The sequence below is a fragment of the Acanthopagrus latus genome, chromosome 13, assembly GCF_904848185.1.
Source record: "Acanthopagrus latus isolate v.2019 chromosome 13, fAcaLat1.1, whole genome shotgun sequence".
Taxonomy (NCBI): Eukaryota; Metazoa; Chordata; class Actinopteri; order Spariformes; family Sparidae; genus Acanthopagrus; species Acanthopagrus latus.
This window is the reverse complement of record NC_051051.1, coordinates 13,921,121-13,933,795: the sequence shown is the minus strand read 5'-3', so window position 1 is coordinate 13,933,795 and position 12,675 is coordinate 13,921,121. Positions and strand designations below refer to the sequence as shown.

Below are 12,675 nucleotides of genomic sequence, written 5' to 3'. Positions count from 1 at the left end.
GCAGTCATTTGTAATTTCAATGGAACAATTTCGTTATCACATGATACAGATAAAATAAAACAGATAAAGTTGGGATCAAAACAACTGTTTTTCTTAAGAAAAAATAAATGAATTGCTTTGCGTTACTAAAAATGCATTTGAAATCTCTTGACCATGCATTAATTAAATCAGTTAAAAAGGGAAATAGAGCCTACAATACAGCATGTTTGTGTCCAGCATTATTACTCTGTGTAGCACACAGCTCCATATGACAACCTGTTACAGTGATTCTAATGAATTTCATTAACATTTGGCACAAGGTCTGGCTTTTTGAATTTACACAGGACAAATTTAAATATTATGTCACGAGGCAAATTAAGATCCATTAAGCACGTTTGACTCCTTAAAAACATACCAAGGGTTGCCATGGTGATCTGCCTCTGATCTTATGTAAAGTATACAGTTCATGTCTTTTTGCTCTTTATCTCACAGCTTGCAGGCCGTGATCACACACAGCTTGTTATCATAATGCGAGGCCCGGAGCTGTTGAATGGGATACTTCTGAAGGCTTTGATGGCATAATGAATACCTGCAGGAGGGTGGGAACATTGATTGTCAGCCAACTATATATCTTGATACATTAGAACATTATTTGACAGGAGTGCTGGAAACACCACTGCACTGTGAATGGCAGGCTACAAAACATATTGATAGACTGCTTGTGACAGATAGCTAGCAAAGTGTTCCAATCTGGCAAGTAGACTTGAAATACTGCAGGTTGTCTTTAAGCTGCCTGACTCAAGGTGCGGTTCAGGTCTTAAGCCATGCAGATCTCAGACGTGAGCGACATTATCAATAAGCCATCCATCATTAACTAAAGCCGTTTCAGACTTTCAGAGGAATGATGTTGAGGATTATTAGATTCAATCAAATCTCTTGCCTACTATTCCACATCCAGCTCTCTTACCTTTGTGACCAGACTGAATACCATCTGGGGAAACTGTATAATACCCTGGGGCCTGAGAGTCTGTTCTGTATCCATTTGATATCCTGTAACACCATGTAAAAGCCATTTGAACTGTGTGAAATCTCAGTGGGTATGTCCACCCATATGTACAATAGGGAGGGTGAATCACTTGAGCTCGCCATTGAACAATGTATCTCAGGAGGAGTGTCAAAGACAAAGCTAGCCTCGGTTGCTTAGCATATTAATGAGAACCATGCTTAAATACTGTGAGCATACCATTAGTCACACAGATTATAATTCTCCCAACCACATTTATCGGAGCCAACGGAAATCTATATCCCGCTGTTCTTTTAATTGCTCTAGTTAAAGAGGTTCCTCCAACTCACTTGTAAGGTCAGCAGCACAGCTGTTGGGAAGAGTTTAAGTGACTTGACCATATCACATTCCAGAGCCATGCAGTCTGAGAAGCGATGTTTTTATCATTTACATCAAGAGGTTTATCAGTTCAAATACCTAGTGGTGTGTTACAGAAACAGAAAGAAAGAAAAAAAATGTTGTTTCATATCACCATGTCTACAATATATGTCATATTACCGTCACATTTCATGTATATGAGTTGACCTTTATGTCAGGAGGTAGAGGGGATGGTGAAATGATGCTACAGAGACGACTGACAAGCCAGAGACCACTACTGGAGACAGTGTTGTTTCATACGTTCACATATTACAAGCGTGAAGCCACTGGATATTGTTAAAGAGATGTCACAACTTTTTGAAGCCGTCTTTGTGGTGACTGTCAGACTGAAATGGGAAACTATCATCAGTCCCCCGTCTTAAAATCTGATGCTTTGAGTGAAAATATCTCTGACTTTAGTCCAGTATACTGGATTTCAATTGACACAAGGACTTAAAGGTGGAAGTACTGACTTTTTGATATGAGGATATTTGGAGGTACTAAACCCCATATTTGGTGAAGACTGTAGTAGTTGTAAATTTAATCCCAAACAAAAAAGGCATAAAGCTAAAACTGTCTTATCCTTTTATATACTTGCATGAATGTATATTACATATATCATTCTCAAATGAATTTGCTTTGGCCCATAAGGGCTGGAGAACCATAGGTTAATCACTTGTATTTCAGTGTTTGTGTTGTCTTCATTCTAGATGATGTGGCCCTCCGTGTTGCTGTAGTTGACATAGCAACAGTCTTGATGATAGTCAACCATGTTCAGGAAATAAGGGCAGGTATAACATTACTGAGTGAACTGAAAATAGCTTTTAAAACTCCACACTGAAATGTCTTTTCATTTACTACTCATTTATATATAGTCTGAACAATGCATCCACCTGTTTGTATTTATGTATCCACTTACCCCAGCACGTGGACGCATCATGCTGGCAGCCTATTTCATCCTCCCAGTTCATGACTTCAGCTCCATGCGTTTGCAGTGCCGGGGATGGGGCAATGAGGCCCAGTGTTTAGCCATACATCATGCCACTTCAGCTGAGAAGCGGATTGTCGGGATGGAGTGTGTGAAAGCGTCTCCGTCTGATGTATCTGCAAGAAAAAAATAAATAAAAAAGCGAGTGAAGAATAAGAGCAGAGAGCTTGAGGAAATTAGCGGAAGTGTTGGAGATGGAAAGAAGAGAATGATCAACGAGGGAAAAGATCAGTGTTGGATTAAGATCAGAAGAAGATTACAGTGCGATTACCGAGACAACAAGCATTACTATTAACAGAGCCCCGACAAGGCAGGGCAATTGCCTGAGTAATCAGAGGATCTACAGTCTAAAGTATAAGCTTAGGAAACCACTGATCAGTGAGATAAAAGAAGGGTGGCAGCTGGTAGACAAGTGTAATGAACTCTTCTCACATCTTTGCTTACTGTAGCTTGAAATCATTTCACGAGACACTGCTACAGCCTGAAATATAGGTTCAGGCCCCGCTATGCTCACATATACATTTCCCCCCTTCATGTCCACACTGACAAATAAGCAGAGGTGAGATTTTCCATTTCCCTTCCCATTCTCGGCCCGTCCTCTCTGAGATGACAAGATGTCAGTCATGTTTTATTCAGTTTCATCCATGTCCTTGAGCAGAGCCCGAGCCTATGCAGACAGAAACACAAGCAAGACGGCTTCATTTTTGCTCAAGAAAGAGAGAGAAGAAAGGACAAGATGAAATGTAGGTAGTTTTTTGGCTGGTATGCACTGCTCATTCTTTTAGTCCTTGAGCAATGATGCACTGGCATTGTTTAAATAAGGCGTTCGCATAGACCCCGCGAGTGATGAATTGCTCTGTCAGTCTCGATGAAATGAGAATTGAAACCTCTCTCTGAAAAACAATATCTACCACTATGGCACCGAGGCATTAAGTCCTCCTGCGCTGAAATGTCTTGATGCTGATGATAATCCTCTAAACACAGAGGATTTTAACAGTAGAAATGTGTGAAAATGACAGGGCTTTACCTCAAACTAAGTGTGTAACAACACGGGTAATGCTGTTAAGGGTTTGGCTTGCACACCTTGTTTGTATGCAGTGTGTGTGTGTGTGTGTGTGTGTGTGTGCGTGCGCGCATATGTGTGAGGATTCAGGGAGAATGGGAGAAATGTGAGCTATCATAACCAAGCGGCTGTCAAATTATCCCTTCATTGCAATTACACTGCCATGCATTTCACCACTCGTCTGTTAAGCAACAGCCCGCTGTCTCCTGTCAAACCTTTGCCCACCCCCCTCTTGTGTACAGATATAGTCCAATGAGCCAGGTGTGTGCGTGCACGCTGTGCGTGTATGTTAACCATGCAGCCCTGCTAATGTAATGAGCTATGTCAGAGAAAGATAGCAGCGGAGAGAGAAAGGTGGGAGGAGTGACAGAAGAGGAAACAAAGCAGCAGGAAGGAGGCCAGGTTTCTCAGCATAACGAAGCTCATGCATATTGTTAGTAGATGTTGCATCACTTTGGAACAGAAGAAGAATAGCATCTTTAGAGCTGCCAAAGCCAGAGCTTTGTTTGGGAATTGAAGGCTTATAAAAGTGTATTCTGCAAAGCACAATAGAGGTATTTCGACAACAACAACAAAAAAAACAAGTAAAAACAGATTCTTTTAAAATCACTTTAACGCTCTTCACAGGGAGCCATTTATTTGACGAATCACTGCGGCACAAAATGTCATTTTGCCAGTCAAACTGCGGCTGTAGGTTTCATCAACAACTCTACACTACACATCTGAGCAGTAATAGAAAAGGACCACCCCTGCCAAGCTAACCGTGTGTCAAGTGGTGCCTGTCCTTTTATTGCTGAGCTCATGCTCTGATTCATGTCAAAAACCTGCTGGGAGCTGAATGAAAAGGTGGCTGTTGCCCTTGTCTATTCGGTGTAGTGACCTCCGCTTTGATAGGGTGAAGCCGACAACAGTTTTTGCCCGTCATCAAGGAAAAAATGAAGATGACGCTGACCCTGGGCACCGCGAGTGCTGCGAGACTGAAAGATAAACTAGAGATAAATGTCAGCGATCAAAGACGATGTAAGCTAGATAAAAGATGAGATTAGCATACGGCTGAGCAAAACACACGCGCCGCAGACACACACGCCAATAATAACTCATTACACTGTTTTATCTTGAGGCATTCTATCTAGCTTCCTGCAGAGCACAGAACCACAGGAAAATGTCAGTCCGTAACAGTACTCTTCAATATAGAGTGGTTAAATGAGATGAGAGAATAAGTGCAGATAACTGCACTATCGAGGGAGCTTTCAAACACACTAGAACTACCTTTTGAAATATATATCTTCTTAGTTTGTTGCAAAACTTGTAAAATACCTTGTGTCTTTGTATTGGTCATACAAATACTGATTTCATATGAACTCAAGCACTTTAGAATCACAGTTGAATAACAATTCTCCCCACAAACTGTCTATTGATGCAGCACCAGTATCCACCCTCTATCTGAAGGGCCCCTTTTAAGCCATGTAGGTACGATTTGAGCTCCTTTTTGACCCAATTTTTGAGCTGCATTGAGCTACGTTTTGCCGTGCAGTGTACAGTGGAGAGCAAGGAACAACGATCTGCTCCCAAACGGCCACTGAACGGTCAGAAAAATCTGAAATTTTCAAGCACACTTCTGCCTTGTTAGCATTGTTGCTTATACCCACCTTGGGGCTTTCAAACTAATCTTTACTGACAACTGTCAATAGCCAGGGTGGTCTGCCGGGGCTGTCAGATTACGGCATGATCGAACCATAGAGTGTGAGCACATTGATTGTGAGCTTTGGCTTTATATCGCAGACGACTTACTTGTGCAACATGTTGTTGGCACAACAACAACATTTGGAAAATCGTACAGTGTATGTCCAGCTTCAGGAAGTCATTTTTTGACAGTGCATTTGTATCATTTGAAAGCATTTTGCTTTTAATTAACATAAGTAATTTTGGTTTATACTCGGCACCTTAATGTTTAAACCTAGTGGTTTAAGTAAAGGCTGCTTTCTTCTTATTTGACTGAAATTATGTGATGTTGCGTGTCACTTTATGCAAACATCTTGAGGCCTTTTCTATGATAACAAGACGAGCCAGTAACTGCCACACTAGCAGCTCTTTTTCTGTCTTAAATTGTGACCTGATGATGGTGCCACATTAGAAGTTGGCGGGCGATTGAAGGATGATGAACGTGTGTACCAGATGTCACGGCGATCCATCTACTTGTTGTTGAGACATTTTACTCAAAATCAAAAATAGCAACCTCATGATGGTGCTGGAGGAAAAGTAAGGTATCACCACAGTCATTAAGATTCATCCTTTGGGCACCACAAACGTCTTATTACCTTCAAATTCTTTAATACAAATTTACATAGGAGGTACTAACACGGCCAAAGGAATTAATAAATGAACGTTTACAGTGTTGAGAATGACAGCTGAATCCCAATACACGCTCCTAATCATTTTTTATTCATTTTTCACACATCTTAATCATATTTTTTCAGCTTGAATACAGGAACATTTTCTTTTGAAAAGTGCCAAATACGCCCAAAATGCTTTGGCATGCCCCCTGATGACATGTCTGACAGAATTCTAACACTTTGGAAAGTAATCATCCTACCCTCGAGTGCCATCAATACACATCTCATGTAAGCAGGTTGATGTGGTATTTCCAGACTGATGCATCTGTAAATGCCTGTGCAAGTGTGCGTATCAGTGAAGCTGCAGCGCATGAATAGCTTTGCATACATTTACTATGACGAGTAGGTAGTCTTGTGTAGCTGGGCCCACATTCACATATCTGGCTTGGTTTGGTTTGTTTTTTTTTTTTTCTCCTCTCGCTCTTTGCCTCTACTCTTCAAAACTTCTGGATTCCAAAAAAAGGAGCGTCCTTTGGGATGATTTCCAAAATACAATGGAGCCCGCATCAAGATACAGTCTAACCGCATCACATCAGAGGTTTCCGTTGAGAGCAAAACGCTGCAGAGTAACATCTTAATAGTGTTTTCGAGTTGAGAACCAATCACTCCCTCTCTGTGCTGTAGCGTTTTGCTTTTGGCTGTCTGTACAACTTTGGCACTAGTTGCCTCTCCCAGCAGAAGGGTGCACAGATTTAAAGCAGAGGGGAGCATATAAAAAGGAAGTTACACTATCAGTGTTCTCTGATATACAGAACATATGATGCAATGTGCCTGAAACAAGCCAAGCGAGCAACCTAATGGTGCAACAGTGTGTGTGAATATTACCCCATAAAGTTTGCAGTGTCAGTGTTTTTTTTATATTTTCTGCAGTTACATGCCTTTTCTTTGAGATATAGCTATCTTGGTGTATATAAGTATTATGTTCTATTGTCATTAAATGTGTTTTCCAGAGCACTGAACAATACACTTGAGTAGAATAGCTGAGATGCTGTCTGTTGACTTAAGCAGGGACTCTCAGCATGATGCATTAAGTTTATGGGTCTGTATAAATTTCAGTTTATTTCCTATACAAACAGGTTTTTAGTACCAGCAACAATGACGATGTACCTTAGAAAATGAACTGTAACCAAGACATGGAAGCAGTTTCCTGACTGCAATGATAGTTAAGATGAGGATGTGACAGAAAAATGGCTATTACCCGTGTCTATTCTCAAGATTCTTGCACTCATGACATTAATACTACTCTCCGAGCAATAGCATTTTAAATTTCAATTGAGTGAGTCATATTCTTGACAGCTGCTTTCTGTAAAGAACTTGAATTGCCTTTAGAAAACTCTAAACCACTGATGTCACAGATGTCTAACAGTTGTAACCTTGTGCTGGTGAGATTCACAAAACAAACTGCACCAGGTTGGGACACAGTGGGTTAAAATGATTCATGGTATAGTTGAACATTGTTTAAAAAAGCATATTTTACTTTCGTGTCATGTTAAATATGATGCTACTGCCGGCAGGGAAAAGCTTAGTTTACACAGACTGGAAACTGGAGATGACAACATTCAACCACCAGCACCTTGGAAGCGCAACAATTAACACGATATGTTGTTTACTTAACCCAATATAAAGATGACATGTTTGCAGCTTACTGCAACTGACCGTGAAATAGCTGGCCACACAGCCTGCTGTAAAACCACAACAGGTCAGTACCGTGTCAATCTCCTCATCTAATAGTTGGCAAGACAGTTGAATAGCAGGTTAGAATAGCTAGAATATCCAGCTAGAACTGCAGCTGTTTGTGACTAGCACTTTTTCAGGGGTCTCATATGAATTTTTTGGATAGGTACATTTTCAGTATTTACGTTTAGCTATTTGGGACATAACATTAATGCAACCTCCACAGAATTTACACATCAAAGTCTTTGGATGAACTGTTGACAAAAATGTCTAAAGCATTTTGTGGCTCCAGGGGGAGCTGCGCAAAATCTGTGGAATTGCCTTGGAACACCGATTGGGGCTGAAGACTCCCAATTTTGAAAATAAAATCTGTTGGTGCAGAGTTAGACTTAAGTGAGCTGACCAGACCTCTGCAGCATGCTCCGTATCTCTGCTTGAGGCAAGCGTTTCTACTGTGTTAATAGCTGTTCGTAACACGGCTGAATCGCTGACTAAAGCTGTGTTGCATTCTCGGTAAAGCAGGCACTGGGTTTTTTTAAAGGTGGATGAATGTGTAGAACAAAAAAAGACAATATCCCTAGCTCTGCAGCATCGATTTTAATCTTTGTTTGTGTCCATAGCAGTCCGCCGATTGGTGATACTTTGGGAGCTCGGCGGAGCGAGTATAAGTAATAAAGTGGTACCCTCAAGGCTTTCGAACCATTTGCTAAGTTGGCTAAACGATAATATTAGTGTTAATAGTACTCACTCAATAAAGTCGCCAACTAAGATCTTCATGAATGATTGATACACCCTCCCAATCGCTCTAACAAAAGAGGATCGTTGTGTCCCGTTATTTGCGCAAGCGTCATCGGGGCTGGGAGTAATGTGGACAGGGGTGGAGCTTCAAATCGGTGGAGTACTCTTAAGCAATCAACCCTAGAAATATATAACCTATTTGTCATAAAGTACGTCTCTGACAGCTGTCGTGTATAACACTGCATGCTATACATGTCTCTTCAATATCATTTTACTTTGAGTTATTGGATATTATTCATCATGAAAATGAGAGAAAAATACGCGCGCCACTGATCTAGAAAACCACAGCTTCAGCCGGAGAAGAAAAACACTTTGTTGTGTGCCTGTCATTTAAAAATATCCCTGTTTGGCTTTTTAGCTTTTTACACTTAATGCGAGGTATCAGATAATTAGTCTATTTTCATTGCCAAGCAGTTATGAGCAGCAGTTTAAAAAGTCCTCTGAGGCTTCTCATTCTTAAGAGAGGCGAAGCCCACGATCCAATTAATTATTAGGCTTTGAGTGTATAATTTGTGAGGTGTAGAATGTATTTAATAGGGCAAAGCACCTGTGCTGCCTGGCCAAAACAGGACCGGGTGTGTGAAATATTCCAACGAGGCCATCCAATTCACACAGAGGTAATGAACCTAAAAACTGATCCAATTCCGCTAATGGCTTCGACTGACCCTGGGCATAATGTGTTGTTGCTTGTTTAATGGCATATTCCAAACCTTGCATTGGGATTTGATTTTCAGATCAGGTCCTGAGTGAATCATTAGGGATGATAGGGACACACAGAGGAGGAGAAGGCTGTAAAAGCTAAAAGGCCCGAGGCAGACGGCTATCAGTCTTCCATCGCGACCTCATGCATACTAAACATCTGCGCGGCTCTAGGTGAGGCATCTGAAGCATATGGCTCTGACAGCACCATCCTGTTAATGTTAGGCTGGCTGTATTTCTGCCGGGCCGAGCTGATCTTAATCCGAGCGCTGCTGACTTTGAGGAGAGAACGCCGGCAGTGATGATGGCACTGAAAAATACAGCACAGCAAGAGTGTAGAAGAGGATGATTATACCACGATATACGGTATGACAGATATTCTTGTGTCCTTTTTTACCAAAACCTGCCCGTCACATTCTGGACTCTATTTTGGAAGATCTTTGATGGATCTTCTTCAGATAACATGTGAAAAGGAAGACTCTGGCGTATTCATGTTCCTTCACTTGTTCTTATGGCAGAAATAAGTCCTGTTTGTTGTTTAACCACGCTGTAGAAAAACACTGCCGCCCCTAAGATCAGAACGGGGATGGGGAATATTATTGATTCGCTGTTGCTTATGGGAACAATTCATGAATTATTGATAAGGTCTCCTGCCTTGTGGTTATTTGCATTTTGGTTGTCGTTTAATGAGACGTTTGGGCTTTTATTCTGGTAGATGGATGATATGTCAATCTTTTCTTTCAGCATCTGTGCAATTTTGTTTAATTCTATTAACATAGCTCCTGTGATGGCACAGGGCATTTTGGGTCTGCAATGCAGAGCTGCTGTTTACCTGAAGAAAAACGGCTAAAAAGGCAAAGCAGAAATAACCCAAAGCGAAGAAGATGAAAATAAATCACCAGTGCACCGCCCTAGGCTCAGATCACAACTACGCCTTGCTTAAACGTGCAAAGATGAATAGTTTGCTTTTGCTCACCTGGCTCCCACCTTAGGGAACTATTTGCAGAAGAATCTCTCACCACTTTTGCAGGTTATCTCCTGGAGCATCAACACAGCGCCTCACTCCTAATTTATTCACATTCTCAGGCACCATCCACATCATCTCCAGGGGGAGATGCCTGCCTCCCCAGAAACACATTAAAAAGCTCAGAGTTTAAATCTTCTTCCAAGAGATCACTCACAGCTCCCTGTCGACATTCGTGAAGCTTCACACAGATCCCGGTGCCGCCAGGCTTACCCCACAATACAGGAGCAAGTTGACAGCGTATCAAGCTGGACGAGCGGCTGAGAGAAAATGAGAGACGGAGGAAAAGGAACATGCTGTAGTCACTGTAAATAAATGCTCATCACTTGTCGAAAGAGGACGCAAATAGCCCATTTACCGTCTCTAATTGGTGTTTGGAGTCACATGCTTGTGTGCTGTCAGGGACAAAACGGGCATAATGCATGCACAATTCTTACTAACCCAAAGTTTGTCGCTGTTAAAGCTGTCACGCACGACAGCTGGATTAAGGATCATTTAAAGTACAGTTTCGAGTGGGTGAATGATGGTATTTATAACTGTGAAGAACGTTTAACTGATTTCTTTAGCTCCACACGATGACATCTATTAACAGATCACTCTTACTGTAAGCTGAACCACACGTCAAAACAGTTCAAAACAAGTGACTGTACTGCGCCGCTGCTGTTGGCATTCTGCACACCCTCACACGAAGCCTTGGAGGGAAAACAAACAGGTTTAACATTAAAAGAACATTTCTGAATGGATTTTTTTGGGGGGAGGAAGAAATTATATGTACAGTTTTACTTTGATAACATGATTTCAGCAATGGAGCAATATGGAGGATAATGTTGTAAAGCGGTGCAATCTTCTAAAGATTATAAAAAAACAAACAGTATTCACAGTGTAGACACAAAACGTGCAGCAGCCTTTATGCATCATCTTGATCTATCCTTAGACATCCATTCAACTTCTACAGGAACCATTCAGGAAATGAAACTTCTATTGTTGTAGCTGTGCAATGGCAAAACATACTCAGACACTTGGTTTTCACACTGTATAATGATCATTAGTGTATGAAAGCAAAACACTGTTTATGAACCATAAATGCCATAGTTACAACCTAGCCTAATAGCTAGGCAGATGATTTGCAATAAAGGCTTGAAAGCACTCTGGATTACATTACAATTGGGAGGGAGCTGCATTCACAGCACAAACAAGAGCCCGCTGCATCACTTGCATATTATATTTCAAAGCCTGTAATGTACTGTTAGGTTAGGAAAAGCAGGAATTGAGCTTCCGCCATCACAGTTTCTCTCTGGCTACCAGATAACACAGAGCTGTTAGTGTTTAATGCACTAACAAGAACACATGTCAGGGGATTTTAAAATCCCCCCCCCCCCCAAGTGCTTCTTAAAAAGTCTTATCAATGTCATCTACTTCTTTGCCTAATAAGTGTTCAGTGTTTGCCTCGGGAGCTTTCACTCTCCCTCAGAAATGGAGGAAAGAAGTCAATCAGTTCATTTGCACAGGCATCGTGAGCTTGTTCAGAAAGATGGCAGGCATGTTGTTTCTCTGCCCTCAGGTCAGTCCAGAGCTGGGTGGTATGTGTTTTTTTTCTGCTGGTGTAACTGAGCCCTGCCTGTGTACTCAGTCTAAGGGCACTGTCAGTAAGTGAATGAAATATCAGTATGATTTGTCATTAAATTGTGACTGTCTCGCTCATAAGATACTGACTTTGGGCTTGTGGAGTCTGTCAAGAATCATCTGGAAAGACTAAAGAAAATCTGCTAGAAACAAGGTGGACTTTGCCAGACTGGTGACAGATGTACTGCACACTGTACCACAGTACCTACAACACTGATGACAATCCCATCAGACTCACCAGTAACTTAGTTTAGTACTAATTTGAAAGTGTTAACATGCAAACAGGCTACACTGAGATTGTGAACACGGTAAATGTCATACCTGCTTAACATCAGCATAGCATTGTCACCAGGGACATACTAGCATGCAGATTTTAGCATTTAGCACAATGCACCACTGCGCTTAAAGTAACTTTTAAAAAATAACATAACATTCTTCCTCCAAAAATGAAAAATATCTCTGCCAATGCCCAACAGTCCCCTTTAATTCAGTCAAGCCTAATCCCCTATAAAATTAAGCTTGTCTAAGCGGTTAGATGCAGATGTTTTATGTGGATCCCTATCAAATTGTGCTCACTCATAAATACCTAAAAACCCAGCCTCCTATATGTCCCTGATTGATTTTTCCTCAAGATCCAAGCATTATCCCATGAGAAATCAACAAAATGTCAAAACTTCCCACCTCGCAATGGTAAAGAAAGTAGGGGAAAAAAACATGATTCCCCTCAACCCTCCAACCAAATTTCATGGAGACCGGTTCAGTAGTTTTAGTGTAATTCTGCTGACAAACCAACCAAAAAATTGACAGGGGCAAAAACATAACTTCCTTGGTGGAGCGGCCATACGATGTAGCAACCTCTCAGTTCGACACACGGTTTTGCTGCTACAGTCTCATTTGGTCTGGTATGATCAGCAGCTTAGAGTTGCTTAATGTTAGCTCATATTAACAAACCTTGCAACCTCGATGATGCCCTCTAACAGATCAGTTTGTTGACTTCATGACTCTTCTCAACTT

The 12,675-nt window shown here is 41.3% G+C and overlaps 1 protein-coding gene across 4 annotated transcripts in view; it reads right to left on the bottom strand.

The window, feature by feature from the left end:
* auts2a (activator of transcription and developmental regulator AUTS2 a) overlaps positions 1-12,675 on the bottom strand; it is a 362,432-nt gene that overhangs the window by 311,443 nt on the left and 38,314 nt on the right. For all 4 annotated transcript variants that reach the window (XM_037118510.1, XM_037118512.1, XM_037118511.1 and 1 more), the window contains exon 2: positions 2,319-2,503. Coding sequence is in view for 1 of the 4 variants with exons in the window: in XM_037118526.1 (XP_036974421.1) it covers positions 2,319-2,339 (21 nt within the window). In the remaining 3 variants the exon portion in view is untranslated. The remainder of the gene's footprint in view (positions 1-2,318; positions 2,504-12,675) is intronic.